The 19,258-nt window shown below is 41.7% G+C and overlaps 1 protein-coding gene across 1 annotated transcript; it reads right to left on the reverse strand.

The window, feature by feature from the left end:
* Positions 1–6,523: 6,523 nt before the first annotated feature.
* rnd1b (Rho family GTPase 1b) lies at positions 6,524–13,756 on the reverse strand. Its single transcript, XM_076090954.1, has 5 exons — positions 13,637–13,756; positions 13,078–13,165; positions 7,458–7,567; positions 7,152–7,286; positions 6,524–6,769 (listed from the first exon to the last, which is right to left on the reverse strand). The coding sequence occupies exons 1-5, from the start codon at positions 13,754–13,756 to the stop codon at positions 6,524–6,526; spliced, it is 699 nt and encodes a 232-aa protein (XP_075947069.1).
* Between the last annotated feature and the right edge of the window lie 5,502 nt (positions 13,757–19,258).

The following is a 19,258-nucleotide window of genomic DNA, read 5'->3' on the forward strand; positions in this document are numbered from 1 at the left end:
GGGGTCACACAGAGAGGCGGGGGGAGGGGAGGGTGGAGGAGCTGCAACATAGTGTTAAGTCCTCAATGAACAGAAGAAAGAACTGTTCGGGTGAACGGCTGCTGGCGCTGTGTGCGTAAAGTGATGATGCAGACGATGTGTTTGAAGGCTGAGGATTTTTGTTAAAGAAACCAACAAGTAAAATAAGAAAAAAATATATTTGAAGTTTCTCAGAATCTTTAAACTCTAATTCTAATATTTCTATAAAAGAATATCATATGAAAAAAAATATCTCAATTGTATTGCCAGTCTTAGCAGGATATTCTGTAGAGATAGTGAGGATAAAAGAGATGCTGTGTGATCATGTCCTGTTAAATCCTGTTATACCACCCCTTTTTGAGAGCAAACTGGCTGAATTGTAAATGGATGGGTTTAGATACTCTGGCCCTGCCCTGCACTGCGGCAGAGGCAGAGAATCTGGTGTCTGTGTGTCTCATTGAGAGAGAGCGAGTGAGAGAGAGAGAGAGAGAGAGAGAGAGCAAGTGAGAGAGAGAGAGAGAGAGAGAGAGAGAGAGAGAGAGAGAGAGAGAGAGCACACACTGCAGGACTCAACACCTCATCACACCTCATCAGTAATCAAAGATTAGCACACATCTGCACAAATAGCTCTGTTTTTTATTTTTCAAGATGACAACAGGGAGGAGTTGAATCTGCCTGCACACAAAAACAGAAACATAAAGTGACAGGTTACTTCTGGAACGTGCTTGTTGGGATGTCGCATCCTTGCAGAGAGTTATGTGAGGACTCGGAACATGCTGTAAATAGTGCACAACAGCACTGAGGGCTGTCCACTCAGTGCTGCCTCAGATCACCCTTTGTACACCACCGTCCAGACCCGCAGAAAAACTCTCCAGTCCGGCTTGAACACTGACTCATTGTGCTACGTTGTCAGGTCTAAATCCTATTTGTGTTTTGGTCGCGCATACTTTTGAACTAGAACACAATCACTATAACCACAACGAATAGGAGAATGCCTGTTGGTGCATCGTCCATCATCAATCTAGATTTTTAATTTCACCAGAGAGATAATGATGTTAGCACTTTTATGATTTAATTTTGTGATGTGGATTGATATTCTGATTAGTCAGACATGTGTGTGAATCAGAATTAATCCACTGTGTTTTACAGCCCATTAAATTGGCTTTGTGTGGGTAAAATACCCTCCCTCTCCTGCTTTTGTCCATGGCAACACCGTAATCCTCAGTCAAAATGACCCACTGTTTGTATAGGAGACAAAGAACTTTTCTAAGGTGGCTGTGTATGGCAAAGCCTTAACAAAATGGCAGGGTTGAACTCACTGGACTGTGCCATGATGCCACTTCTCCTTAACCGAGTCCTCGAGGTACAAGCCACAGCTGAGTGGGCAGTTGAACTCTCTGTGCCTGTCCAGATGTTGGCCTAATTTACTACGACTAACAGCGTATGTGGCCCATTTACATGTCCTCACACCCAGTGTGTGTGGCTGCATGTGTACAATGTCAGCCTCTACCTCAGGTCCTTCAGCATCCGCCAAACTGACATCCCATGATTCATTTTCTTTTTAGAAGCAGGATTCTTTCTTTTTTTTTTCAGTATAAGCAGCAAGAACCCTGAACTTGCTGCTAGCTGGATTCTTGCAATGTCAATTGCGGTTGCAACAATGGTCCCCAAAAACAGAAAAACAAGAAAGCTCTTTTGGTGAAAAAGTATATGTGCATTAAAGCTCCTGTTATTAATACTTTTGTCCTACAGATAATTGTCACTCAACACTGCAGTTGCCTTCAGCTCTACTGAGCATTTCAATGTTTCTCAGCTCATTGTTTTAATGTTACAGCAACGTTACTGTTCCTCTGACAGCAGGAAGCTGTTTTCAACAAAAAAAACTCAAAAAACCCACTGTACACTACCTGCTCATCACTAAAAACAGACAGACACAGTGACTAGCTGATAAACATGGTGGAGGACTTGGTGGAGACTAAAATAGAGATAAAAGTAGAGTGAATATTGGACTTCAATTCATCAGGTGGACGGAAACACGACTCCAAATGCATGATAATGTTGTTCCATATACCGAAGACGAGGCAATGTGAGGGCACATGTGCTCGTTGGCACCTCTGCCACATTCTGTGGCACCAGGCCAGTTTTAGACACCTCTGCAGATGGCAGCGACCAGATGTGGCGGGTTTGAAGACAGATGAGAGCAGCAGCCATGTGCGTCTTTAGTAGAGAAGGAGAAGCTGTGATGATTTCCAACAACCTGTAAGGATGATTCCTATCTGTCTATCTATCGATCTATCGATCTATCTATTGATCAAAGGATGTATTTTACTTTGTAGGTGCTATCAAAACTTTCCCCCTTATGCTTATTATGCTGTTAATCATTTCCCAGGTACACCTCCGAATGACACATTTTTCTTTCTCAGTCTGTGATAATAACTCCCTGATAATCAACGACTATGATCTTAGTTTAGGGATGAAGTAATCCCCCATCCATCTTGATTTAAATTAGTTCTATCCTTAATGAGACATGCTCTGCATGCATGCGGTGACACAGAGCCTGTTAAAGAATTATTAGCACTGATGGAGTGGAAAAGATAAGCACCTCACTTCCTACAGAGATGATTGAAGTGATACACTACTGGAGAATTCTGTTCACTTTCATTTCAACACTTTCAGAAGTATGTGATCAGATGAATGACAGAAGGGTTTAAACTAGATGGGCATCATTATTACATTTTAAAACTATGTTTAAGGCTTTTTGATCAATGTGCCAGTTTTGACTTAAGTTTCAAAATCAGTATCTCATACTAATGTTTAAAACACCTGAAGGTAACTGGATGGACGTCAAAGGTATGTTTCAGTCAGAGGCATCTCAACAGTCAAATGCAAAATACTGTATTTGAACATTTCATGGAATCAAATGTGAAAAAAGATGAAATGAGAGGGATACTACTCTCTATATTTATAGAGTGTCATGCCATGTTTTCCCTGCCCTCTTGTCTCCTGTGGTCTCCCTGTGTGTGTCTGTGTGATGGTTTGGTTACTCCTTTTCCTGAGCTGTGGCAGCTGGCACACCTGAGTCTAATCACCTAATCAACTGCTGCAGTATATCAGTTCTGGCTTTCCTCTCAGTCTTGGCCAGATTGTTACGTCTACCACAGTCGAAGCTACGGTCTTGGACCAAAGTAGTTCTTGTGAGAGTCCCTGTTTTGTTTTTTTTGTCTTTGACTTCATCATCTGTGTCCTTGCACTAAGATCTCTGCCTGCCCGTCAGCTATTCAGGATTTCCAATCTCTTGCCTGCCTGCCTGCCTGTTCTCTCTCTCTGTTGTCAAACCCAGCCCCCGTTCCCGTCTGTTCAGCCACAGGATCAGTCCCGGACCACTTACCTCTGCCTTGCTCGTTTGCCATTATCTCTGTTCAGAAAGAAGAGTTTTGCAATAAACCTTTTAATCTGCTTTCAGAGTCTGCGTGCTGCATTCCGGGTTCACTCAACACTTAACTTAACAGTGGGTATAGATAAATAATATTTTTTTTATGTATGAATTTATTTAGAAAATAATTGATATACAAATACATAATTAATCTCACCACTTGCGGTTTTATTAGGAGTTTATCTTGAGTAACAATTTGAATTCTTATTCAGATTATTCAAGTCAACACTGTGAAACTGATACTGTAAAGCATATCATCACAGAGAGTGAAGTAATGAATTGGTAACGATTCAAGTTTCAAATGACAGGAGAACGACAATTCAAGGGTGCCGGACAGGGCAAGCTTTATTCAACACAGCAAAAAAAACAAAAACAAAAAGGAAAAAAAGTCAAATTTCCAAAATAGATTTTAAACAAATGTACATGTCAATAAAAAAAGGCAAAACTAGCTACCAATTAAATATTCACATCAACGACAATATTTTGATTTGACATCCTTGAAGATGTCTTACAATGATTATAAAACAAGAGACGGTATGTACAATCATACAACTTTAATAGGACATGCTTAGGAGTTTGACTGCACCATTGTACCACACACTGACTACAACACAAAGGCTGCATATTAACTGACATGGTCCGTGAGCCGCCCATCTATCCCATCTTCAGAAGGCCTGGCATCAGCTCCCTAACCCAAAGAAAAATATCAAGAAATGTTTTTTGTTTTTTTTAAACAAGCCCGGCAATAAATGCGTAACGGACGCTGTAATAATGGATGTGGCGATGTCTGCTTGTGAGCTAACCCTCTCTGTCCACACAACCAACCCGAGAGCCGGTCTATGTTTCCTATACTGAATTGTTGCTAGGCAATGCTGAGGAATTTGGTGTGTGAACATGAACTGGAAGCCTTTGTGCAAATCACCACTTTAAGTTCCTCCGACTACCGGGGACAGTCCACAGCTCCATGAAAACACTACAACCATCTCTGAGAGATATTTCTAAAACAACACCGGGACTCACATCATGCTTTTAAATACCAAAAAGAAATAAAAAATACACATTAACCAGATAAACAAAGAATGGAAAAATAGCTTTCTTTGGACAGGGCCAGCCTGTGCCTTTTAATTACTTGTTCCCCTCACATCATTTATTGTTTCCCTCCACGCACTAGCCCTTTTTACAAGATGATTTATAGACTTTTGAAGTAGATTTCCAATTTTTTAAGTATATATTGTCAACTCACTCAAGTAGTTAATTTAAGTCCTGCTGCCTCAACACTTTTTTATTATGATTATGTAAAAATTGACAGCAAATTTTAGCATCTCCAACTCAAAGAGCGTTGTTCCCTCTTATTCACATACACCAATCTATTTCACAGTAGGACATTGTCATTGATTATTCTATATATCAGTGGCTACTAACACGGAGGAGGAGGGGCAAACACAGAGCAGCAGCCTCTTTATACAGCAGAGATGGTTTCAGTCTATATCATGGATGTCCATGGAGCGCTATAGCATGACAGTAATCACAAAGCTGCATCTTTATTGCCGCACAGGTTATCTTGCATCACACACACTTAAATCATTATTGCTTTATGGTTAGAAGCACAGAGATCAATGCTGCACACACATAACCATGAAGCCAAAGATTTAAGCTCTGAAAAGGGTCCAATTTTTGCTTCGTAGTTGCTGTAACCTACAGTAAGTGCTGCTTATTGAAGGTAAATGGATTAACAGGAGTGTACGACACAAAACTAGTCATCTTGGAAGAGTAGAGTCAGGTTGGGAGTGCTACATTGGATTGTTGCAAACGAGAGAAATCCACAGGCTTATTACAGTAGTCAAAATATCTCATTGACTTCCGGGATATGAAAGGCATTTTTCAAAACTGCATACCATTTGTGAATTGTTGAAAAACTGTCAACAACGCAATGCTACAAATCTTTTCCGAACAATGTTTGAAACTGCAAACCAGATTTTCCCATTAGCAGTCGGCCTGACTTAGTTAGTGTCATCCTATGCTTTTAAAAATGCCTCATAACACTTTGACTGGCATCATTAACCAGCCACAGCTTCATAAATATCACTCCACAGCTCTGCATTGAACTGCTTTTATGCTTTTTATATAAAAGCATCCTTTCTCATCATTTTAAATGTGTCTGTGCCATTACGAAAACAGTGTTTCAAAATAGACTTCAGCTGTGACGGCAGAGATACCGGAAGCCCAACTAAACTTTTTTTTTTTTTTTTTTTGCGTTTCCTCATGTCTGCAGTTGTGTTGTATACACAGACCCTCTTCAGCAGTGAAAGCCTTTGGAGCAGCGCTGTCCAGAGCTACACAACCATGCATTAACAATCCATGCAGGTTGAAATGGTCTAGACTGCTGTCTGCACAGCAGCCTGTGCTCACAGCTCTTATCCCTGCACTCATCACCACTGAGACAACGAGAACAGCTCTCTGTGTAATAGCTCTCACTGTGGTTTGTCCCACTACTCCCCCTACATCTCTGTGCTTTCACAGGCCTAAATGGGGACACCAGCAACAAGCTATTTCACACCTCACACACCTTACTAAGAGGGAGTTACAGGATGCTGCTAGTTCCTGACGGTTTCATGCTAGATTTATTTTTGTACTTAGAAAAATATCCATTGAATTGTCTGAGAGGCATTTACATCACAAGATTAAACGTCACACGTTGCACATTTCCAATTTGGACAAAATCAACATGTGCCGAGAGATAGTAAAATCATATAGATGTAACACCATTGTAGTTGCATACTGTTTACAGGTGAAAGAAATGATAGCTTGATGATCAAACCTTGACTGATATTGTGTCTCTGAAAGCAAGATAAACAGTAGTGGAAAAAAAGATGGATGTGCGCTAAAAGGTTCAGGAGCAAGTGGACAGCAAAGTGTCCACCTCTTCTGAGGGGTGTTTGGTTTTCGGGGGGGTGAGGGAAGGATTCAGCAGGAAGCCCTGATAAAACCATCATGCCCACCCCCCCTTCCCCGAGACCAAAGAGGCAGGGGCTGGGGGTTGCATGTGAGGACTGTAACCCAGGAGGTCTCCACTCACATGACAGAGCAGCTCTTGGTCTTCTCCTTCTTGAAGGTGGAGGAGAGCAAATCTGACTTGCTGGGCAGGTGGAGAAGTCTTTTGGACAGGCGGCGGGTGGGGCTTGGCTTCGGGAGAGGCTGCAGCTTGTTGATGCAGGCCATCGCTGCGGTGCGGAACACGCTGTGGATGCTTTTCTCCGAGGTGAACGCTGAGCACTCCAGGTAAGCTTCAGCACCCAGCTGCTTGGCCATAGCAGAACCCTGCAATAAATGTGATGAATGATGAAGGGTGCTGTTCATAATGTCCTTTAATACATTTTCATTGTTTTCTATTTGCACCAGGGTCACGATGTAGTGTGGTCTTCAGGAAGAAATGCCCTGAAAGCTCATAAAATGGCTGTGAAATTAAAAAAAACAAGAATGCCAGCTGGAAATAACTGCTCCTGTGGAAGTGTACTGCTCTGCAAGATGTGATGTATATCAATATCCATAGGTTCCTGACACAAATAAAGCCTCAACATGAAAAGTTAAGTAAGTGTACTATTTAAGTGTGGTTGTCATACATGTTTTGTGACTGCTTTTAATCCGGCGTTGACTATATTATATTCCTGAAAAACTCTTTGTGTTACTTCTTTTGTCTCACCTGCTCATAGGTAATGGGAGTCTGTTTCTGATTGGACAGCTCCATCAGCGTGCAGACATCTGTGCGCAGGTCGGTCTTACAGCCAATGAGCAGGATCCGTGTGCTCGGACAGAAGTCCAGGATCTCAGTTTTCCACTGTGGACAGCAAAGGACAGTTCAGTGGCTCCATTTTGCCACAGTAAATAATCACCTGTCGTAAGGTATGCTCTGATGAAAGCAGGCTAAATCTGAGGGAATTGTGGATATTAAGTACAACGGTACACATCGGTGAAACATCACTTTAACGTAAAGTACTGAAGACATTACCTTCTTCAGACTGCTGTCCACAGTGTCAGGACGGCTGATGTCAAAACACAGCAAAACTGCATCTGAATCACTGTAGCACAGGGGCCTCACGTTGTCGTAGTATGGAGAACCTTAGAGGGCAGAAAACAGAAAACATTACAAACGTGGATAAATGACAAGACAAACTATAAAAACACACGCAGGCATCTGATTTCAAGTTGCTCCATGTGCTATCAATGCCTTCAGTGCAGCCCCTTTTGACCACAGGGACTTGAAGCAGAATGAGTGCAGTGCTGAATATTGCTGATATGTGAGACAAACGTTTGAGAAGAATATTGCACTGCAGCCATTTTGAAATATTGCCAAAGGTCCTCCTTTAATTTTCATGGTGAAATGGTAACACACTTCTATTCTTTGTTTCTCTTTAACTTGTATTGTTCCTGAGTGTTTGATGGAGAAAGGCCTTTTGATATTTTTAAAACTTTGAGGTCAGACTTGCAGCTCACCGCTCTTTTCTGGTGCCACATTAAAAGGCATATTTTCATATCAAAGGCACAAGGATCGAGACAAAATTTGCTTTGTAAAATGCTTAATTAAGAGTAAATGAGTAATTCATTTTAACTAGAGAGTGTTTCCGGAATCGATTGCTGTGCAAAAAGGGTGATCGAGCAGCAGAGTGGCAGAGGCAGAATGAGGGAGCTGCAGGGATTATGTGCAATCGGCATCACTTCTCCTGCTGAGCCTCACTTTGCTGTCCCTGAAACTGCTCTTTCCTCTGCTCCTATATCCTCTGCTGGCATTTCAGAGGGAGAGAAGATGACAATCGAGCCCTAAATCCTCATTGATCTCCTCTTGCAGTAGATTACGCAAGTGGAACGGTGGGCTCGGGGCAGGCAGACGCTCCCACTCATGCTCAGAATCCTTAAGTAAACCACCCACCACCCCCCAAAAATCCTCTGCTCAGCGCGCAATACCTTCAGTCCCTCTGTTACCACAGCAACAGCCTTGGAATCCACCATCTACATCAGGCATTCCTCCCACCCCACCATAAAGGCTCGCTTTAACTGCCAATCAATCACTTTACACCGCAAACTGCCCACCCACCTCCTGTTGGGGACATTCCTCTGCTCTGCAACAGAGTTGGGGACCACAGACATACATCCGTCACACACAAAGACACGAAACCACACCTGATGACACACAGACTCACTATTTAGATTTGGCAGCAGCCAGAGGTCTGTGATCAGATGAAACAGAAGAGGAACTGCTCAATGGGATTAACATGTTTACTTTAGGCTCTGTGTGAATCCCAAAAGGGATTCAGTGTTCCTCTTATAGCCACAGATGACAAAAGCCGTCTGTGTAATTACCCGTTAGATATTACACAACCATCCTAATTGATTTACAGCGCAGAAAACAATGCATCAGAAGGAAACATATGAACAAGCACACACAACATGGATGTGTGCATTCAGATCAGTTTCATGAATACTTAATGATTTTCCACATTATCAAAGGGTAAAACTGAATTTGCCAGCTGCCGGGCGCTGTGAGTGGAATAATGACAAGCTGCGATGAAATTCCTCAGGGCTCAATGTCCTGAAGAAAGTAAACATCGCAGCAGAGGAACAAAGGGACTTGTTGTATTAAAACTCTGTTTCTAAGCCTTTGGATAGAAAAAATACTATACTGTTAAGTAGCAAATTAACTGAAACGTTGTGATTAAACTAAATGATTTGCTACGGCTGTATTTTTACAGACTTCAACACCTTATGAATGCAAATTACATTATTGCCCTAACACCGTTTACACCTCGGGCTGAGTTGAAAAGACACGCTCATCTGTGAGACAACTTTGCGTTTGCTGACTGTGAAAATTGACACACATTAAAATCAGAACAATTAGCACCACTAGGATGAGTGTGTGTATGTGTGTGGGGACTCTAAGGTGTCTCATAGGAGAATCAGAGGCAGAGCGCTCTATAAATCTTCTCAATCACCCTCAGGAGGTTATCACACAGCCAGGAACCTGGTGTGATTCTGCATTAAATGGCCACTGATCTAAATGCAGCAGTCGATAGAAAGCTGCACAGGGGGTCCAAGACCCTTTGAAATGAAAGCTGACAAATGAGTTACCCTGTGAAGAGGGAGGGGAGATGGAGGGAATGTCAAGGACGTTTTTTTCTTCAAAGAAATCAATTTTTGTATAAAGGATGCAGGATTCCGTGGGCATATGTATCCTACCTCCAAAGGAATTAAATAAGAAATGATATGAATGTGTAAATATTAGTACTTGAAGCTCCACAACATGCTGTTTGGGTGCAGTAGCAGCCTTAGCGGCACTCTCCAGACACTCCAAGACCCAGTTTCTAATCCTAGAAGAAACAGTTGTTTCTATTGTGTCAAGGAAAAGCCAGGAGGAAGAGAGGAGGGAAAGCAGGAGTGTAGCCTACTGAGGTAGATCACAAAGAGCCCTCCTATGCCATTAATCCTTCACCCCCTGCAGTCTGATATCACAGAGTACCAGTCTCTGTCGCTTTCCCTCTCTTCCCTCCTTCTCTCCATTGCAACAACCCAAAGAATGGCTTGGCTAGATCAACACACATGCAGAGCCTGCTCCAAATGCTTCCCTTTTCTCAACAGCATGCCTCGACAACAGATGGAGAGTTTCTGAGGCATGAAACATGGAGAGTGAGGCTGACTAACTGGGGAATTGAAGGAAAAGAAAAGAGCATAACCAAACTTCTGCAGCTGAGCTCAACTCCATCCGTCTTGATGGTGCGGTGCCCAGAGCTAAGTGTCGAGGTGGAAATTGGGCCAGAGCAGAAGTAGGCTTCGCAGGCCTAGACGACGGGCCTTGTGTTTGAGCGTACAGGTGGGGGAGGGGAGGATCTGCTTTTTCTTTGTGTGCATGAGTGAGACTGTGAGGGTATTTTTGTGCATGTGTGCTAAATCAACTGAGCAACATAGCCTATCTTCATCATTAGCAGACTCCTCTTCAGTGAGAATGCAGGGGTCAGACAGAGTAATGATCCAGTGATGGGATGACTCACAGATTTGGGGATGAGAGTAGCCCTGCCCCTCCACCCACACTCAGCCGACTGGGAAGCTGCTGCTGCTGCTGCAGCTGATAACTACGGACTTCACAGCCAGGCCAAAAAACACACTATATTGCGTCAGACAGTTGTTCCCTGGTTTCACATGCCAGAGCCAGTCAGAATCACTCCTGAAGACCCCTGCAGGGAGAGGGGGGGACGGCCCTTTGTCCCTGAGCATCACCACGTTGGGCTGTTAACAAGCTTTACTTTGTAACTTGACATTGTCAAAGCTCATCCCACTCTGGATTTTGAAGTCGGCTCCAACAACAGATGGTTTGAAAAATGTAAAGCCATGACATGCATTGAATTAAAAGTGTATTCTGCTAGTAATCTTTCATAAAGCCATAATCAGAGCCTCAGAGGAAAAGAATTGAGTTGTTAAAATTTGTATTCTTGTAACAATCAGTTCATTCAGCCTGTTGGATAGAATTCATCTGCCTAGATTAGTTTACCTTAACCTCCATTCTAATTAAAAACTGAACTAGTGCTGAAACGTTGAGTCAATTAAGTGATTTGATGCATTGTTTAATCATTTCATTTCCTAATGGAAAAATACCAATAAAATGGTTGCAGCCTTAAAACAGACTGAACCCTAAATTACTAATAACAAGCCATTAGGCGTATATACAATCAGTAATTTCAATTCTAACATTTAATTGTTAATAGACAACTATCATGGTAATCCATTAACTTGATTATTGTCATTTAACAATGCCTCTCATTTACAATCATAGATGGGTTCATCAGCTTAAATGGATATTGGGCTCATTACAAATGTGTCTCATTCATTAATCATACAATAAATGATTACAGTGTATATACAATATCTTCTAAAACGCAAAGGCTTTATCAGCAAGACCATTCAACCTGAAATTTATTACCCACTAACACCATAACGAGTTTCATTATTCACTATTCATGAGTTATACCCAGTGGACGATGTTCGCCTTCTCCTCTTTGTCTCTCCCCCCACATGTCCGATCGGACCGGGCTGATTAAAACCGGTGGATTGATTTTGGCCTGTAAATCCATGGCGGGGCTGGGAGAAGGAGCTGCCTGCCATGTGGAGGTAGTGATGAGGTCAGTCCAATCAATGAAGGGGAGTCGGGATAATGAGAGGACCCTCTCAGTGGGGTAGGGCTGCAGCAGCACAACTCCACGCAATTAGACCAAATTACAGTAAGAAGAAGAAACTGTATGTTGTGGCCAACAAATAGCCCCTGTGGGTGTCGTCCGTTACCTGCAGCCTGACATGAGATACACGAGAGTCATCTATAACAAATGATAGGGAGGAGATGTGATTTAAAAGTGTAGACTGAAACAGAAAAGCTCCACATACAAGTGAAAGAACGAAGAAGAAAAGAAAGAGAGAAAGTCAGAAGGGGTGGCCCAGTGGACCTATTCAGAGTCTTAATCCCCTGCATCATGTTGTTCTAGTGGGTGACCCGCAGCAGCATATGGAGGCAAATGCAGGTCACCAGAGTTTCTGAGCTGCCTCCTGTCTGTCTGCTCCAGAAAACCTTCCTGCCCAACAGGATGTCTCTCTGTTTGCCCATCAACCCCGGCACCAGGCCCATTCCTGCTGGCCAGACCAAAAGTCCACAGTCTGGGATTAAAAAGCAGGATTTGGTCTGGGGAGGGAATTACACTCACTTTTTCCCTGCCGCTTTTGGATAATGTGGGGGGAGGAGGGGGGGGGGGGGGCAGCGAGAACACAGTAAATACTGCATCATCTCACACAAGTGGGTCTGTTACATAAAGGATTTGTTGCACACAGACACACGTATGCACAAAAAGCCACACAAGCCAACTTGCTCAGCCACAGTGACGTAGTGATACATCCGGCTCTAGCGTGGATGGAGAGGGATAAATGGGCTGAAAGAGAAATTGTTGTGCAGAGAGCATGAAGGGAATCAAACAGGTGCTGCAGACCCGTGTTCACAGTATCCAGGTCAATACACCGAACAGCAGATCCCCGGGGAGATCCACACTGACACATTGACCCTCTTTTTCACGCTTAGTGTAAATGAACATATGATGCACAAAGTCAGCATTAACAACAAGTGAAGCGCAATAATCCCTGTCTCTATGCCTAGTTTCCAGTGAAACATATTAGGCACGGAAAAGTACTTGTAGATCTGTCAATCCTTTATTTTACCATGTGCAAAAAGCATCAGGTGATATTTCAGGACATTTAATCTTCTGACATTTAGAAATGAAAGATGACTGAGACTCTGCAGTTCAACAAGTGCACATTTTGTGCCTCAGCGATGGATGAAAACAAAGAGTATAAGGCCTGCTCATTAGCCTTTATGTAATCAAACACCACAATCATATTATCTCCTTTATTCCAAAATGGACAGGGTTATAACAATTACATGTCTATGCGACCAAAAGAAGAATATCTCGGAAGATATTCTAAGACGCAGCTGAGACAGACACTCATCACATTCACTGCGCATTGCCTAATAGTCTCCCTCAGTGCTGCAGGCAGAATGGCAGACCATGATAGGCCGGATAGACAGAGAAATTGTGATCAGGTACCTGAAGTGTCCCACAGACTGAGTTCCACTCGCTGCTCCTCCAGCTCCAGACAGGCTGTGTAGTTTTCAAATACCGTGGGCACGTAGGTCTGGGGAGCAATAAACAGCATGGTGCCATTAGTGTGGAGGCGTATGTCTGTCAGCTACAGGTAACGGAATTAATCTGGCTAATAAAAAAAACATTTTTTTCCCCCCCCCTTTCAATTTGAATACATTTCGAATCAATCAATCACATTAATCACTGCAGCTGCAAGAAATATTGCGCACAGCAGTATAACATGAAACAATCATTAATGTGTAAGGAATACAATTCCATTGATTATGCGATAAAACAACTGATGCCCCTTAAGGTATTACGGTAAATGCATGCAAAATAAACCAAGAGGACAACATGTTATAAAAAATGCGCATGAAAACTGACTCTGCAACATGCGCACCGTTTTTTTTCTGCCACATTTAATCATTTTAAGATAACTTAATGCTCTGGTTACTACAGAACAGCTGTATGTGCATACGCGTTTAGTTAATTTGTCACTAACAGGAGCCACATTAGAACATACCTCTGGATAACAATCCTTCGCCAGGACTTGCAACATCGCCGTTTTTCCGCATTGTACGTCTCCCACAAGAACCAGTTTACACCTCACCACCAGCGGCTGTGTATTTCTCCTTTCCTTCATGGTGTCAGTGATGACCCAGTGTTTGTTGCAGAAAATGTTGAAATAAAGAAGCAATACAACACAGAAATCCTGCCAGTGTGATCGAGCAAGGACGGTGGTTCTCGGAGGATGCTCGCAGTTGATCTGATTTAATTTGCCACAGCGGGTCTTTATACAGACGAGCATCAGCCAATAGGAGCTCACCATTCCACAGGCTTCTCAGTGCTGTTCCCAGAGAGCAAAGGCGAGGATGATAGAACAGCTGCGTTATAAACAGGGATTTTATAAAAGATTCTGTGCGCTGAGTACAGTGCATGATTGCATTGTAGGAGTTTCATCATTTAATGTAAAACTCTTTTAACTTTAGTTGTTAGGGCTTATGAAACGCAGCAGCCAGCAGCAGTCACTCACTGCAGACTTCTGTTTTTGTCACCTGTGGGTTCTGTCACTTGGCCTGCTGCTGATTGATGGATTAGATTGTTGACTGGCTGGATCAATACCATAACACTGGCTGAGGACAATGGGACTGATAGACCAATCCACAGCGGACTAATTAGTTTGCTCTGATCTGCACTACAGAGTCATGTCAATTTAATCCAAACAACTGGTCAAATTCCTCCTAAATTCAACATTTCTGGTTACAGTCAATCTGACAGTCTTCTAAAACAGATACATATACGATTGAAAGAATGTTTCATTGAATGTTTGCTGATCAAAAGGCAGTGTGACCTGTGCTCAGTATAATAGAACCATGTTGACTTGCAGTGGGATGGTGTGAGGCCCCCTGATAGGGGACCAGCTATCGGCTGCCCACAGGGTCAACTCAGAGGTCTTGTGCGTGTCAAACCCCTGGAGAGACACACAGACGGTGACTTTCACACCCTGAAGGTTATTACTGTATGGAAACAGCATCTCATTGTTAGGAAAAGGACAATTAAGATAAAAGTCAATTAGCTGCCTTCCCCTGTGTCTGGCAGCCTACTGGCTAATTTGCTTACTGTTGCCAATCAAAGCCGTTGTTTTTGCCCCAGTGGGTAAAACCAATTTGCCTTTGTTCTCAAACAGCCTGTATCATTCACCTCCCATGCTGGGATCTGTCTGTGTTTTACAGCCCAATATGTCTTGTTGTCATCATACACAGCTCTGACTTGTGTAGGTTGTGTGTGCATGCAGTGGGGACAATGTTTTGTATTGCTGTTAGCGTTTAATTTCCATCAACAAAAATATTTGACCAATTGCACTTTCTCTCTTTATTCACAGTGTTTCGTTGTGAGAAGAGCACGTTTTTACACCAATATTTTTAGTGAATGATGTGAAATGATAACGTTTAGAATATGTGGTGCAAAAAAGAGGAACTTCGTTGCAAAACTATTTCATGTTTCGCTAAATTTGATACAAATAGAAATTTATATATTTATTTCTCTGCTCTCATACGGCGGTTACAGCGTCGTTGTGGAAGCGTCTCACCCAACCTCTGGCTCCCCCTCAGGTTAACACTGTTTGCCGTAGTTTGTACTGTTAGCGCTGTTAGCACTGTTAGCTACAAGCTGCCGCCTCATCAGGCGTTGCCTTGTTGAGAGCCGTTGAGAGGCAATTGAAATGCTCCCAGTCTCACATCTTGCACCTTTGATGTTAGTCAGCGTTCTGATAAATGAAGCAGCATTGCCTACATTGTTAAAACCTTTTTTGTAAATATATAGACAGTTGTTAAAGTTTTCACACTGGGCCTTCAACTGGTAGGAAACTAATTCACTTTAATTTAGCAAATAAAACGTGATTTCACAGAAATCGTATTCTGTTATTATTCATGACATAGCAATGGATTAATCCTTTCTCAGTGTAGGTTCTAGAATTTGATGGCTTTCCTCCTTTGTCTTATGCCCTGATGGGTATAATGGCGACCTAAAACTGTTCTAGAATTTTCTGAAACCTTACAGTGACAGCTTCACGCAGTAATTACATAATGTGGTGAAAAGAGGGCTGAAATATGCTGAGATTTCAAAGTTGCAGCCTTACTTAAATACATCAATGTAGTACAAACACTAAACACTTCATATGAACGAGGCTCAGACTTTTGTGCTATGCTACTGAGTGGTATTAAGAAAGCTTCAATACAGGAACACAGAAACAGTTGAGAAGAGAAGTTCCAGATGATGAACTCTCTCTAACCCGTCTGAAATAACTGCAATGCATGCATGGATGCCTGTGTAACCACCACAGAGCTCGGGACAGGGAGAGACAGGTGGCTGTGAATAATCATTAGGCATAAAGTGACACCTTCCAATATGGCTGATACTTGAGGACGAGAAGGAGGATACAGGGGGGGGGGGGGGGTCCGACGAAGCATTGACGCCTTACACCATCACACCTCCATATATTTGGTGACAGTGATGGTAATTATCATCAACACAATGAGAGAGTGATAGTAGCTTATGCATGGCCTTCAGGAAAACAGACAAAAGCTGAGTCACTATTTTTCTCACAAGATTCTCAGACAGTTAGAAATGCGAAATGGGAAACTTCCTTATTTTCCTGCCACAAACTCATCAACAGATGGTGTTGTTATCCTGGATTTGTAGCATGACTTTCACACGTGCTATTCGAGACTTAGACACGTAGCAGCAATTCAGAACTACTCATGTGAGATCAACCAAAGAGGGAAGTGATATTAGGCTACCAAAGGATGAAACGTATTACGAGTGGACAGATGGTAAATGATGATCATGTCCAGATAGAGGTGGTAATATCATGGATCTCCGTACGGAATAGAGCGCAAGCTGAATCTAAATGAATGGCACACGTGTGTAGTAATGAATAACTTGAGCAGACTGAAGTTGCATGTTTGGACTGATTAAAGAGACTTGAAACATGTCACAGGTCCCCAGTTCTCGTACGTGTTCGGTTATTTCTAACCTCTCCTTGTCATCTAAATTTGATAAAGCTGTGCGGCGCCAACACAACATCCCAGTTTAGGTTTGCCGAGGCCAGAAGTATGTGGACTCTCCAAACATCACACTCATTCTTATTAATGTCAAACATCTCATTCCAGACCTTGACCTGCTTAATTGCTTTCACTCTTCTAGGGCTTTAAACATGATTTTGAAAGCTGACTGCAGGGATTTGCTCCCATTCAGCCACAAAAGCACCAGTGAGGTCGGGCACCGTTGCTGAGCGAGAAGGTCTGGAACACAGTCAGCGTTCGTTCATCTCAAAGGTATTGGATAGGGTTGAGGTCAGGGCTCTGTGCAGACAAGTCAAATTCTTCAACACCATACTGGGAAAACGTTTTTATTATAGACCTGCTTCGTGCGCGGGGGCAATGTCATTGACATACATGCCGCTTCTGCCCTCTGCTGGTGGTTATGAGTCACCATGTAGAAATAAAAACACCACAGACAGAAATGTTACTTAAATGTTGTTGTGTTTTATTCACCCCCTCTTTCAAATGTGCTATAGACAAAAGTTGCACCCTGTACACATCATCATCAGACACTGTTGGATATCATTTGTATTGTCGGCTTGGCAGAAACCAGGTGAAATGTTGACATCATCATCGACAACTTGTTCATAATTGGAGGTGGCTACAGCATAGCGTTTAGTGCATTTATTGCATCGTAAAGCAGACATATAAATGATAGTAGTGCAATTATACCCCATCATAACTGAGGAGATACCTTGATAGTCTCAGCTAGTGTCTCGTCAATGCTAGACTTTGTATTGCATACAGAATTTAGGCGAGTGAAGCGTAATAGGAAATGATAATTGTAAAAAATTGTGCTTTGGAGGCCTAAAGAATAATTCACCTGTCATAGAAATTTCCTGCATTAAAAATTAAGCAAATAGAGGGAGCTGATATCTATTTTTTCGAGCGAAAGAAGATACTGTGTTCTCTGTGTTTCATCAAGTAGAAGTTATGTATCTCAAACCTGGTCCTTCAGAAATGAATGTGGGTGTCAGCAAACTTTACGGTGGTCCTAAATAACTGCAGTGCATCATTGTAAAAAGAGAGCAAAAGACATATATATATAAACACATGCTTTCTGAGGTGTTGAGTATAGAATTGTGTACTGTGACTAAAACCCTTCTACTTCCTGTAAGCATTGTGTTGTTTCTGTGCAATTTGATAATAATAATAATAATAATATCTGCATATTGAATATACAGTATGTACAATTAAGCCTTGATGCATGTGACTGCTTATGTAGGTCAAGTTGATTTACTCTGAAGAGTAAATGGCTCATGTGAGGATGGTCCTAAAAAGCCCTTCTGATGAAACAGGAATACAATATGTCATGCACATACATTTGATTATTTACACATGTGGTATGTTAGCTGAATTCTAGAGTTGTAGATGGTAAAAGCGGTTGCATCAATCTCAGTGAATTATTGAGACGCATTCATTCTTGTGAGTGCTGTATTATATATAAGATGATTAGATTATATAAACACAAAAGAGACAATTTCTGGCTTTGCAAAGTTTGGATGAAGCTTTTAGGATTTGCAGCAAAGACATTTATTTAACTAGTCTTATGACTAGAAGTTGTACATATTCCTAATTTATGTGGTCGCGTATGTCATTTATATCTGTCAGTTTCTTTGCAAAAAAAGAGAAACAAGCAGTGGATGCAAGCATAACTTAACTATACCACCAGAGGTCCCCCTCCATATACTTATACAAAGGCCTGCGATACACATGCTTATTTGAGCTGTTAATGCTAACAGATGATAAGATAATTTACTGGGCTTATTAGGAACATTGATACAGTCCACACTTCTTCAGTTACCAATACACCACTGAGTAGCAGTGAAGTGTGAAATGTAAATTACACCACTCATGTGGTAAAAAAAAGAAAAGAAGATATATCCCTGACTGTGTAGTTTATGGTGGTTTATTTGTGTGCTAATATTAACCAGAATTACATGCTGAGGTAACATTTAATTGTATTATTAATCTATATATCTATTGTCTTTGGAAATCATACAGTAAAGCTACTAATTTAGGTGTTTGTTATGTTTTGCAGTCCACTTGGAAACCTAAAGAACAAGACATGATGTGTTTGTTTATTCTCGCACAATTTATCATTGTCATTTTGAAGAAATAAAATATATTAAACAGACAATGGTAATTATTGGTTTAAAAACATAATGTACAACATCTGGTTATAAGAGTATGGTTTCTGCATCTGTCCTTTTTTTGGAGTAACCTACATGTTAAATATCAGTGAATCTCCTAATATCTAGTTATGCTTCAAATTATATGTCCAGGTTTGTCAAATTGTTTCAGAAAGAAGAATTTTAACTAATTTCTTTGGGGTAAAAAAAATAAATCATATTTGATAAAAAACAAAGTTTCGGGTTAATATCAAAGGTTATCAAATTTGCCCCTAAATGTCTGCAAACAAACCAGTTATTGTAAATAATCCTTCCAGCATTTATACATTCACAGCTGTGACAAAAGATGCATATAGTCAGTTGATGTGCAAGTATGTGCTTGTCATGCATGAGCTTTGCATCACTGTTGCG

This window comes from Anarhichas minor, unplaced genomic scaffold (genome assembly GCF_050575085.1).
Source record: "Anarhichas minor isolate MPS153535 unplaced genomic scaffold, ASM5057508v1 ptg000003l, whole genome shotgun sequence".
NCBI classification, from domain to species: domain Eukaryota; kingdom Metazoa; phylum Chordata; class Actinopteri; order Perciformes; family Anarhichadidae; genus Anarhichas; species Anarhichas minor.

Excerpts from the sequence above, each read along its gene's own strand:
- rnd1b (XM_076090954.1), bottom strand. The coding sequence starts at position 13,756 with ATGAAGGAAAGGAGAAATACACAGCCGCTGGTGGTGAGGTGTAAACTG. Across the intron at positions 7,287-7,457 it reads TGGACAGCAGTCTGAAGAAG|TGGAAAACTGAGATCCTGGA; the intron begins GTAATGTCTTCA and ends TGCTGTCCACAG. Across the intron at positions 6,770-7,151 it reads CTCCCATTACCTATGAGCAG|GGTTCTGCTATGGCCAAGCA; the intron begins GTGAGACAAAAG and ends CATTTATTGCAG.